Genomic DNA, 13,499 nt, shown 5'->3' with positions numbered 1-13,499 from the left:
ACGTTACAAATTACTAAAGATATTTTCATAATGGTACAATAAAAATCTGGAAATCAACCTATTTAAAAATAAAGATCACTGGGATAAATTATTAACAAACATTAATAAAGAGGGGGAAGCCGAAGCTTTACCTGTTGAGGTGAGTGATGACGTATTTGAAAACTTCATAGTTCACAGGAGGAAATTTTCTCACGATTTCCTTGAGCACCTGCAGTCTTTCGTAATGATCTACGATTTCTAGAAAAATACACATTGAGAGAACTCATTAGAGAAGGGAGGAAATATTGTGGATTAAAACGTCACAGATTTTTAAATAGTTATAAACTCCTTCCTGTTAGGGTTTATTTTGTCATAATAACTAGCTATTTATACATGAACCCGCTTATTACTTCCTAAATAAATGAATATTTAAATAAAGACCTGATTATGAAGTTATGTAAGAAAGAAAGATGAGACATATAATACTAGCAATATTTGTAAATTACATATTATATTAATTAAGGATGAATTATATATCGGTACATTATGATTCTTAGATATTTAATTGTACATAATTTCTAGTAAACACTAGTAATTTAATAACACAGATAAATGAAATCTATAGTGAACTTTAAAACAAATATTAATTTTTCATACTGTACATTATAATGGTGTGATGCATAACTTCACTTGTAGCATTTAAAATGACTGATTTTAGTTTTTAGTGTTTTATTTTTAAAACACAGATGTGCTTTAAGTCACCTATAAGTATTGGATTATTGTTATCAGTCAAAATTTCACTATCTGTGCATCCTTATATATTCCCAATTGTTAACCGTAAATTGACCTATCAGAATCAAGCATTCAGAGAGATGTGCAATCAGTGGACAAAATTATATTTAACAAGGACTGAACATGGAAAACCAAGAAGCACATACGAAACCACTGTATTGTGCATATTTTGTATTGTGTATCTTTTGTTTTATGTACACTGTATATTAATTGTATTTTGATTATTTTATGTTCACGTCATGAAAAGTGTCTGGAGTATGTACCAAAGACTTTCACCCACTACTACACTTCTGTGTGTTGGTGGCGTGAAAAAAGGTGATTGATTTGAACCATCATTTTTGAAACGTCAAAAAGAGATTTTGCGATAAAATGCAATTGCCTGGCCGAGAATATGTGAAGGGAGGGAAAAGATAAAGATGAAATATCAGTAAGTTCATAGAGAACAGCATCCCAGCACTTAACGTCATCTATCTACAGCAGTGTGGATCAGAAATAATAAGGACGGGGCCCTGGATTGGATTCAGCACTCGGAAGCATCAAACGGAAATGCAGATGCATTTAAATGACTTCTCAGCTACCTTGGGCTGGGATTAGATGGTGTGGTGATGGGATTAATATTGAACGTAGTTGAAAGCAGAAACCGGGCACACAAAGGATAGAAAAAAAAACTCGACCGTTGAAATGGTGAAATGGCACGAGCAGGTCTCTACTTGTACTCATTGTTGTAGCAGACACACTTCCTGTCTTTCTTGTAGTCGCAACCTGTGCTGAAGTGACAGGTGAATGCTGTCTTACTGACACGCTGCCGCACACCTGCAGCTTGTGAAGACTAATGTATGACTGAGAGGCTGAGGTCAGACACATGATCACAGGTGGAGTCAACTGCAGGTTGACGCTTACACTGGCAATAAAATAAAGTGCTAACCCAGATCTTCAGCTACAACCTTCTCAATCCTTACGTGAAAATTGGTCCAGTTACTTTTACCTGGACCCGCTAAAACACTTAATGAATAATGAAAATAATCAAATTTCAAAAATGTATTAGTCAGCAAGTCTGTTTCAAACTGTGGGTAAACAGTTGTATTTTGTTTTATAAAAATCTAAGTCTTTTTTTTTTGTGCAAATGATGTATAGCATTTCCAAAATTGGAACTTTTTTTTTTCTTTTTAAATATACACTACCATTCACAACTTTGGGGTCAGCAAGTGCTTCTTTTTAAAAAACGTAATACTATTCAGCAAGGACACGTTAAATTGATCAAGTAAAAGTTATGTATACTATTTAAAATAAATACTGTTCTTTTGAATCTTCATCTTCTCATCAGCCTGTAAAGTTTCACAGTTTCCACAAAAATATTAAGAGTTTTCAACATTGATAAATGCTTCTTGTGCACCAAATCAGCATATTAGAATGATTTCTGAAGACTTTGAGTTATGGCTGCTGAAAATTCAGCTTTGCCATCACAGGAATAATACTAATATATTATACCAGACACTGTGTAAACAGTTGATGTGAAGATTAGCCTGCAGCAAATATTTTATTAAATTTGGTAAATCACATTAGATTTTATATCTCAAAACACAAAGATGAAGTGTGACAGTGCCGAACACTACCAATGTACCGTGGTTTTATGACCAAATCAGGCAGAGGCAATGTTACTGAAAGAAGAAGAAAAAAAAGAAGAAAAAAAAACACACTATAGCCTATTACTTAAGGCTTAATAAAGCATTACACTGAATACTACACAACAGTCCGTTTTAATGAACGTTTTGAAACAATATGTAACTAGTAAAATTAAACCGTTCTAAAGCAGTCCGTTACCACAAACCTCAGACAAAAAAGGAAGCGATGGAGAAATGTGTCGATACTTACTGGCTGCTTCCACCAGCTCTGGATGGAGAGAGTACGGTATGAGGGGGTCAGGGAGGTCGGCAAAGAAGGCCTTTAGGGCCCCAGCCACAGCGTTCACGGCTACATCCATCACTATCAGGTCAACGCTGTGGTCTGAGAGAAGAATGAAAATAGTGTGAGCTTGTGGAAGAATCCAACTGCCTTTGTTTTAGTGGCTTTACCAATACTGTAGATTTAACGGGATAGAGCAGAATAGAAGGAAATCTATGGGAAAAATGGGAAAATAAATAGGAAAGAGAAAGGATGGGGAGGAGAAAGAGAAGCTGTAAGAGCGGGGTTTAAGGTGAAATGACAGCTGTCAGATTAGATCTCTTCGCAAAGGCACTGAATGAACACAAGAAGGGGTAAAAAGCACCCAATTCACTGTATCGTGAGGATGCAGAAGAGAAAAAGAGAGGAAGACTAATGGCTCCGGGCCAGTGGGCAGACTGATGCCTATAGTGGCTCTTTTAGGCAAACGATGGCTCACTGAATGAATAATGTGGTCACTCGGCTGAAGATTTTCAACCCAGTTCACCAGCCATGACTGGTGTTTGATTTGAAAGATATATGAATTTAATTTGGCCACAAAATAAAATAAACCTTTTTCCTGTAATAGCGACCAGTATGATGGTATTTACACGTGATAGCGATAGAGCAACAGCAGTGTAAATATAGTAAATGTGGAAATACATCACAAAGAAGTCAAAATGAAGAAGAACTTAAAGGTTTTGCTAAGCACAGCATTTTTTTTTTGGCTTTTACTGTTTTGTGGCCCTTGTTTTAACTCAAGTGTTACATAACATGCTAAAAGCTGCTTTTGCACGAATGCCAGACTTCATTTGTTATGAATAATCTTATCATTTGGTTCCTGTCCATCAAGTTCCAAAGAAAAAGAAAGAAATTAAACGAGATGGAAGTAAATGATTGTATTCACTGCATTATCTACAATAGTCATGGTTATTTAATATATAAGCCTTTTTTTTTTTTTTTATTGAATTTGCAGAATAACTACATTATGATGTAAACCGTTTCTGTGAAATAACATTACTCAGTGCACTGAATAAATTTTGGTCATACCACCCACCGCTAGCCTGTAACTGTCTCAATATATCATCAGCGTAGTGACAATTTAATTCTGAGGTTTAAAAAAGAGAATATAACAGATCACTTTAATGTGTCACAAGGAGATTTAAGCTAAAAATGTCCTGCATAAGCGAATAACTAGTGCGAATCACAGCTTGATGGAGGCCTGCAGGCACCAAGCCATTTAGAAGCCACAAATGTCAAGTTTGTTTTTACAGGAATGGTTCATTTACATTGTGTTAGATCATAATTGTGTAATTCAGGACCTGTTTCTGTTTCTCATCATGCATGCTGATGAATGTTGGTGAGTGTTCACTAGTCTTTAAAGTTAGATAAATATTAAGTAAATATTTCGATACAATAAGTCTTGGGTGTAATGCATCACTAAGTAATTAATTACTGTAATTTAATTACTTTTTCCTTGGAAAAGTAAGGGACGACTTTTATTTTTTCTATAATTTAATTAGTTACTTCTGATGTAATTGTATTACATACTGTATAGACTATACAAGAATTATAAACCAATAACATAAAAATTTAACGTCTAATGTTAAATGTATGTCTTTAATGTAACCTTCTCCCTTTAAATACTTTGGTCAGTTCAAGAAAAAATGTATCTTATTATGTATTCTTTATTTGAAAGCAGTTTCATGTCTATCGTTGTATTGTTCAACTGGTCGAGGTTATTTTGCGATTTATAAAGTAATTATTAATAAGTAACGCAATACTTTTTATAGAGAGTAATTAGTACAGTAATCGGGATTAGAAGCTAGAAATTATTGACTTTTTTTTAGAGTAACTTACCCAATATATAATAATAATAATAATGTATCTCTATATTAAACTATTATATAATCTTTAATCATTAATATTACTTAGTTAATAATAATAATTAAATATAATTAAGTGTGTGTGTGTTTGTATATGTGTGTTTGTATATGTATGTATGTATGTATGTATGTATGTATGTATGTATGTATATGTATATGTATATGTATATATATATATATATATATATATATATATATACACACACATACATATATATATATACACATACATATACATATATATACAACTTTTCAATAAACAAATATTTTATATCAAATTATAATGAATATATTGCAAATTGAAATGAAGTAAACAACTAACTGAAACAACTGAATCTAAATGGTGACGAGATTTCCACTCAGTGTGAAGCGGGCGACATCAAATATATAAATTAAACCTTCAAACTGGAGTTTATCAGGGACACTTATCCAATTTGTGAAATGTCTTCCAACATGTGTCCTAGTCGCATGCTATCAAACACCTGCAAATGAAGCCTAGTTTCCCGCAGAGCCCAGTTAAAATCAGTACGTACCCTGGTCGAATTGTTTCTGAATGTTGTCTTGATCCGTCTTGTTTCCACTCACTCGATAAAGGCCCTCTGTGGTGAGACCTGCAAATTAAGAGCAACACTTCATTAAAATCAATCAAGCAAAGGTTATGTGACAAAACCTCAGTGGAACAAAGCAGTTAGTGTTCTAAAAAACAACTAAGACTTGAAGCAACCATATAAAAGGATGCAAAAATTAATGACATGGGTGTCAGTTCCACAGTTTCTTATTAAATATGGAGTGAATACAAATGAAGAAACACTGGAACAAACAATAAAGGATGACGCTTCACAAGTTAAGGTACAATAAGTCCAAATTTTCAACAGAAAATGGCGCTTTTGATCATTTTGATTTAGAAACAAAATGCATCTTTATGATGATCCTTTAAATTTTTGGATGCAAACAATTAATTCAGGCATTTTATTTATTTCAGAGAATGACAACAATTCAACAAAAGTTTAGTTTAGTTGATTGTTTCTGGATATTCTACTCCAGATACTCTGGTTTCAAAGTAAATTATTATTTAAATCATCTGCTTTTTCATAGCTTGAACTGTAGGAAACTTAATTAATGAACATATAATAAATCATTAAAAACAATTATAAAGTAATTGAAAAATAAATAAAACTATTAAATAATTATTTTACACATAATAATTAAAAACAAAAAAACAAAAATAAAGACCCTTCTACAAGGCCCTGAATTATCACTTTAATCATTGTACTATCAATATATGAGCCCGATACAATATGCGCCAAGTAGTTTTACTTCAAGATTGCCCAAGCAGCTTCCAGCTAAAGATTTGAATATGACTAGTTGTATTTCTGCTTTTGTTATTATTAGCACAAATACTTTGGCTTCTGTATTCATCAGAGTGCTTAATACTTTCTCTAGTTACAATACTATATGGATGTTCTTGTCAGTTACCGGTTAGAAAGCGTCTGCCAAAACTCTACATGTTTGTCTCACATCCGTGAAAATGCTGTCATTACAGAGGAGTAAATCTTCCACAGAAAACCAAATATTACTGAGAGCAGGAAAGCTACTAGACCTACAGCCTTCCCATTTCACAGAACAGCTCTTTTCCAACAACCTTTGCTCAAATATTTAAAATCATGCACTCAACCCAGTAAACTGGGCCACTCCAGATGGATAAGTGGACATACGAGCTGATCTCAGCGAGAGAAAAGTAGGCCAGAAATGCAGATAATGCAGCAGAATTCAACCCACACTTCCCCGTTCCCTGACCGATAACGCTGCGAGTATCTCTTTATTTTCATTATGTCTAATCTACCGAAGCCCGTTTATTAATCTAAAGATAGCTCTGTGAAGCCATGACCTTGTGCCGCTCTGCAGTGCTTCGGAGCACTGATGCAAAACACAGGGCCCCCACAGTCACTCTCAAAGCCTTGTGGGCTGCTAACTGCTACAAGTCAAAACCACAGTGCATTCTTGAGATGCTCCCACATGTCAGAGCCGGTTCTTCCTCCAGAGCTGTGGGAGGCTACACAGAGGAGCCTGCCTCTTAACTCACCACAGTGTTAAGGAAAAGGGCAGGTGTGTAGTGACGAATGCGGGTTGTTTTACTGCCTGGGTGAATCACCCGTTTCCCTCAAACAGGTCAAAAGAATTCGACTTTAGAAAAATCTTGAGACACAAGCCTTTTTTAAAAAAAAAATCTCTACTGGTTGATGGAGTTTAGGGCTGAGCAATCTAGTTGAATAGAATATTAAAAAATATTTGATATATATTCGAACAGCAACTTCTTTTTCTGTGGCCAAAAAAAGAGAAACTTCCTTTTTTCCCCACTTAAACACATTTCAATGCGCATACTGTAAAATAGGACACGAGGACTTGCGTGAAAGTTAAGTGATGAAGCAAATAAATCTTTGAACTTAATGCTTTGCACATTCATTTGAACGAACAGTTCAAAAGAACTCACTGAAATGAATCAAACAAATCTATCAGAAAAAACGCTATCAAAACATAAATTAAAAAGATATTTATAGAGATGCACGAATTGCAATTTTCTTGGCCGATTCTGATTTCCGATTTTTTTGTAATTGTGACTTGCCAATACCGATTTATGCTGATTCCTATTTTCTTTCAAATAACTATAACTGACAGCATATACAAACAAAAATCTACTTTTCTTTAAAGCAAAGTTTTAGTAATAAAATGAGAACAAATAAACCAATTGCAAACAACAGCACAAATAAATGCAACAGAATAAAGAGAGCTATGAAATAAACTTGGCTTTAAGTTTTTCAAATAAACCTAAAAAAAAAAAAAATCAAATCTAAAAATATCTAGATAATTTAGCTTAATTTATGGTTTAAACGAAATTTGACCCATCCATAGTTCCTAGTTGTTTTATGATGTCATTGACGAGCTGTTAATGACTCATGGAGATTAAGTGATAGTTTGTTGAGGTTACCATGCAACGGAGTGGGTTTGGATCCAACCCTTTTTGTCAGTCCTGTCACATGTGAGAGCGTGAGCTCTGGCCTGGTGGTGTTATTCCCAGCCTGACACTGTGAACATAGTGTCAGCTCACTCATGTGCAGGAGCACATCGAGACTAATCGCACTGTATAATATCAAAGCCAAAACCTTGAAGGAGTTCACACATACCGAACTGTTAGCCTGCACGGGAACGAGTCAGTTTCCTATTTCAGATAGCGGATAAAGCCCAGTACACACAAACAGACAGTAAATACAGATTTAGCCACTCAAGTTTCTAAGAATAACTTGATGTATAGTGTAAACATGATGTATACTAAATCACGTAAAATGTTACTCCTCTTACAGTGCGGAAACTCTCAATCACACCAGCTCAGACTACCTGATTTACTCAGGCAACTGTAAACGATATAAAATGGCAAGTGGAAATATTGGTTTAATTGAGCCATATATATGTTTGACCTAGACACTGATTCAGAAGAAAAAGAGGACGAGCGAATTATACAGGGTCGTCTACAAGTCAATGTATCAGAATGGTACTAATGCCTTTTATGTATCGCTCTCTACAATGTCAGACACATAATGGTAATTGATATTATTAGCCTTTGGCTTGACTACATTATCAAACAGCTAATAATATGTCGCTAATGTAATACTAGCATTTCTCAACGGGGGGCCCCCTTGGAGCATTCGGCAAACATTGGGAGTGCGCTGGAAGCAATATCTTTGAATGGGGGGGGGTGTTGAGGTGTCCTTGGGGTGAGTTTGTCGTGTATGCCACAGATTTATGAGATGAAACTAGTAGTAACTATTTGCAAAAGAAAATGGTCTGCAAGATTCTAACACTATCTGCACCGGCGTGTCCTTGGACACATCAAAGCAAACGCTTCAAATGCATTTGTCCTGTTATCAAAAGCGCAAGCATGCAGATCAAGTGGCACGCGTCCAGTGTAGGCAGAATCACTGATAATAATGGGTTCTATGTGGGTTCTTTTCAAAAAAAGAAGTGTATTGAACCCAAACATTTGAATGGTAGTGTAAGTATAATAATAGGCCTAAGTATAATACACAGAATGAATCAGAGATTAATTTCAATACAATTAGACTACATTTTAATTGGCGTTAAGGGACCTAGATAATGGGTATGGGTAGGGTCCTGTTCGCCATCTCAGAATCAGACAATCAGCATCCTAATGATAGGAAAAGCCCTGCCCAAAACGTTGAAGGGATTGTTTACATGATTAATGTGACAGTAGGGAATGGGAGGTTTCAAACCACGTTTTTGAGACGGTCTTTGATGCACTGCAGTTTAGTTAGTTAGACAGAAAGTAAGAAAATACTCAGCAATGGTGTTGGATTGATACATTTGCACATGGTTTGTCTTAAAGCTTATTAAAACCAACACAAAGACATATAAACAACATTTAAAAATATATATTTTCTCTACAGGGGGTCTTCTTATTTTATGTAGAAAAAGTGCATCGCTATCTTGCTCTATAAAAGCTTCCCAGGAGGACTTGAACACACCAATAATCACAACGACCAACAGTTGCTAGGCATAAAAAGTAAAATCAGTCAGCATACAGACCCTGTGTAGCGTGTCCGTAATTTCAGACGTGATGATCTTATTTAGTCAAATGCTGTAAGGAAGGTCAATGTCAAAAGTGTGGTGAAAACAGTAACAGGAAGTCTTACTAAGGGAAGTGATCTTAATTTGGATGCACATCTATTGTCCCCTCTAAGCCCTTCCCATCCACCGCTGGACTTTATCAGCACCTCCACATCATCAGATTACCATCACGCTCAACCTCAGTGGCAACAAAAGGCAACCGTGATACAGGAAATCACATGCCTTACTGCTACATAGGAAATGTCAAAATAGAGCTCATATGCAAAAACAGACCATAAATCAAATCAGGCACTCATATAAAACCCAGTTATCACAATATAACAGATTTATCAGTCTGGCTTTAGTAGTCCTCCTTCAGTAGATATGATTTCAAATCTGGCTTGAAATAATGTGAGACAACATATTCAAAAAAGGTCAGCGTAGTAATGAAAACCTTCCATTATGAGCACTGCTGTTTTAGCTCCTGATGAAAGGTTTACACAGCAGAAGGAAGACAATATCACACAAAAAGCGCACCGCACACAGACTCTGCACGTCGGATGCTTCATTAGGGGAACTAAAATGTCAAGTCGTTCATGAGTATTTGTTTTCACAATGAGCATTAAGCCCTCATAATAACAGCAGAACTAAGCCATTCGTTTTCAATGAGTTGGTGTTTTCAAGTGACACAATGTAAGCATGTGACTCAACAAGGATGAGATAAGTTGTAACTTTATGCAAATGAGCATCGTTGCAAAGCGACGGCTACCACTAGATCACAACAATGACCGCTGGAACAGTTTTTTATTGAAGTATTTGAAGCCAAAACCAACCAGCTCCGAAACTAATCTCATTAAGTTATTGCTTCAAAACAAAGTTTTAAACCAAGCCCATGATGAAATACACCTGACATAATTAGAATAAATGTGCATAAATCATTATTTATTATATTTAAGTTTATTGCAACATAGTAAAATATATACACTACAGATCAAAAGATTTTTTTGTTTATGAAAGTTTTTGAAGTCTCTTATGATCACTAAGGCTCCATTTATTTCATCAGTAAAATACAGATTTAAAATACAGTAAAAACAGTAATATTGCAAAATATTATTACAATACTATTTTCTGCTTTAATATATTTTAAAATGTAATTTATTCAAGTGATAGCAAAGCCACTTTTTCATCTTTGCTGAATAAAAGTATTAATTTCCTCTTTTAAACTTTTAAGTACAAGTAGTTTAAGACTGCTGGGAGACTTCAATTACATCATTCCCAATACTTCATGCTGAGCCTCTTTTTTGCCATGATTTTCGTTTCTATGGCAACAGCAACTTCTCTCATTGGTGGATCCAAGGTGCTGTGTGCTTAAGGAATGTGTGTAGCGTTGTTTTTTAATACTATACTATGTAGTAGTAAGTTAAGTTAAAAATGACAAAATAAACCTATATTAGTTATACACATCTATTTCTCCATGGAGAAAGTGAATGAAATATTTACTTCCAGAACCCGAATGTTGCGCTCTATAGAAGTGAAGAAAGTGGAGCCCACATCATCCATCTGTTGTGAGATACTGTAGATGAGTGTGGGAAAGAAGTTAATGTTTCTGTGAGTGAATAACATGAATATTCAGAAGCAAGAAAACAGATTTATTGTCAAAATACAATGGTATCTTATTTTAACTGTTAGTACATCTTATTTATGATTGCAGCGACCTCCAGAGATAAAATTGCTGTCAACGGTAATGCTTTAGGCTGGGCTCTAGAGCATAGTGGCAAATGTCATGCTTTGTATTCCCATGTTGCCACAATGACTTGAAGGGATCATACAAAAATAAAGGGCAAAGCTCAGGGTTACAGCTTCTGTAAATGCTATAGCGCATGTCTGTGCAAAATCAATGTTCTTGCTTCAGAGCTGGGACGAACGTCACACCGGGACTGCAACATTTTCACTATAATGCTGTCATCAAATCCTTTCTGAAAAGGGCGTGCCTGTACAGGAACACACCAGGGATGGGCCGCTATCAAAAGATTCATTCCTCCACAGAGGCCTGTGTAAACCCAACAAAGGGTATTCCCAGTGTGCTGCTCTGATCCATTTTATACGCTACACCTTTTCTTGAGAATTGTATCTTATCTTATTATTCTGAAATGTTTGAGGAGCTTAAAAGGAATCTGTTGTAAAATCAAATGTTTGATGTCTCTTCCTTTCAGGTACCCAGACTGCACCTGTTCTGCAGCACCCAGACTAGCACAGCTTGTGTGAAAAATTATTTTACATAAATGTAGATTTTTATATCTGTGTTGAAACACTTAAGCTCTGTTGTAAAAATCTGGTGTTAAGACTGTTTAAAAGGTTGGCTGCATAATTATTCCTTTAAGATACATTCTCCTGGCTAAAATTTGAGGCAGCACTGCTGCACGAATCCTTCTTGGATTCCTAACCCAGAATGCACTGTGACAAGAAGATAAGTAGAAAAGATTATTAAAACGTAATAATAATAAAAAATAATAAAAAAACACTCAAAGAGAAATGTCGATTACAAAGATATTCAATTCAATTCTACAAAGTATTAATAAAAATGTACATTAATAGAATAAATACAACAAATGTAATATATATAGGTTCCATAAAAATTTGGATGCTAATTTAGAAGGATGCTGCCTATGTAGGCAGCAAGGAACAAGGTGGCACACTACGTTTTGGAACAGAGCTAGTGTGTTGGCAGGAATTGAGAGTGATTTCCGATGCATCTTTCCAGTATGAGCGAGTACCCATAACCCAAAACCATTCAAATGAAGGGAAATGATTACATGGAAGATCTTGTGCATCTGGTGCTGATGCTAAACCATTATACACAATCACTTGACACCATCTGCTTAATTATTCTGTCATAACGCCCACCCCTATGGTGGAGTTTAAGACCAAATATCAGGGTCCACAAATAGACATGGAGGGAAAGTGCTTTTCTAAACCAACCTCCATCCGTCACCGCAGAAGCCTGGTGAAGAAATGCTCCATGAGATACAGTATGATTGTGTTAGCGGGGGGCAAACGTGAGTTTCAAAGCTATTGCCTCAGCATTCCACTAACACACGATAATAAATCAGCAGAGGAGGAAGCTTCGACTCACATGCTCATTCCACAGGAAATCGGTTTAAAAATACACCAACCCTTATTAACCTTATTCCTCACAGGGTTTCAATATACTTAACAAGGTTTAGGAAATAAACTCAGGTCAGGGTTGATCCTGCAACGTGAGACGTGAAGCCTCAAATGCCAACATTAGTGTCACTTAGACACTCCGCAAACAAAAGCCTCTCTGGAAATCAAACCTTGCAGAATGTAGAGGGGGGCAGAATCTGAGTCAGGTCATCAATTTCCACAATACTGTGATAATAATTGCCTCTGCAGCTCTTGGTGCCTATAAATCAAAGCGGCAGATGTGAAGGAAAATATCAAAGCGGATCAGCTCTCCTTTTATTGATTTCCAAATCCATGCAAGAAAAAAAAAAACATGTTGACAATGTCCCTTTATTAAATGGATAGTTCACCCAAACATTAACATTCTGTCATCACTTATTCATCCTAATGCGGTTTCAAACGTTTATGACTCTATTCATCCAAGTTCTAAAGAACAAGCTGGCTGCTATTCTCCAGTCAACTGTAAAGAATGAAGAGTGGAGTGCTCAAGCTTAAAAAATAACACAAAAGCAGCATAAAAGTGTATATATATATATATCTCTTATGAAGCATTGTTTGAGAAACAGACCGAAGTTAATCGTTATTCTGTGAAAATGTTGAAATTCACCCCAACTCTCCTGGGTTCATTGGTGTCCGATTCATCTGTTCATCACACAAAGCTTATGTATAGCTTTATAAGACTTCTTTGATCCTGATTCTACTATAATAGATATATAATAGACAAATTTAAAGCTTGAAGACTCTAGTCTTCACTGTCAAAAAATAAAGATCAGCACATTCTTCAAAATTTCTACTTCTGTGTTATACAGAAGAAAGTAAGTCATAATGTGAAGCAAGTTTGAAATGACATGAGGGTGAGTAAATGATGACGATTTTACCTTTTGGGTGAACTATCCCTTTAAAGTAACTACACACACAATCTGCAGAAAATGCAAAACGGTGAAGGGAAATGTCAAAAGAAATCCCTTTAAGCTCAGCTACTTTTAGGTCAAGAAGTGGCATGTAAGGTCCTAAGCCTATGCTTTTTACATAAACGCTTAGATGTCTAGATTCCGGAGTCAAACAACTGTCTGAAAGTGGTTAAAAATTAAGCCCGAC

General features: G+C 35.5%; 1 protein-coding gene across 2 annotated transcripts in view; it reads right to left on the bottom strand.

The window, feature by feature from the left end:
• The window catches only part of arhgap5 (Rho GTPase activating protein 5), a 36,527-nt gene that overhangs the window by 1,851 nt on the left and 21,177 nt on the right, over positions 1–13,499 (bottom strand). Inside the window, exons 4-6 of one of the 2 annotated variants that reach the window (XM_084097856.1) lie at positions 5,111–5,188; positions 2,644–2,775; positions 132–237 (exon numbers count right to left, since the gene is read on the bottom strand). In XM_084097856.1, coding sequence (XP_083953982.1) covers positions 132–237; positions 2,644–2,775; positions 5,111–5,188 — 316 coding nt within the window. The remainder of the gene's footprint in view (positions 1–131; positions 238–2,643; positions 2,776–5,110; positions 5,189–13,499) is intronic. The other variant, XM_084097857.1, reaches the window with a different exon arrangement.

Source organism: Abramis brama (assembly GCF_963993115.1).
Source record: "Abramis brama genome assembly, chromosome: 21".
NCBI lineage: Eukaryota > Metazoa > Chordata > Actinopteri > Cypriniformes > Leuciscidae > Abramis > Abramis brama.
The sequence above is the reverse complement of the archived record's forward strand: the minus strand, read 5'-3'. Positions and strand labels throughout refer to the sequence as shown.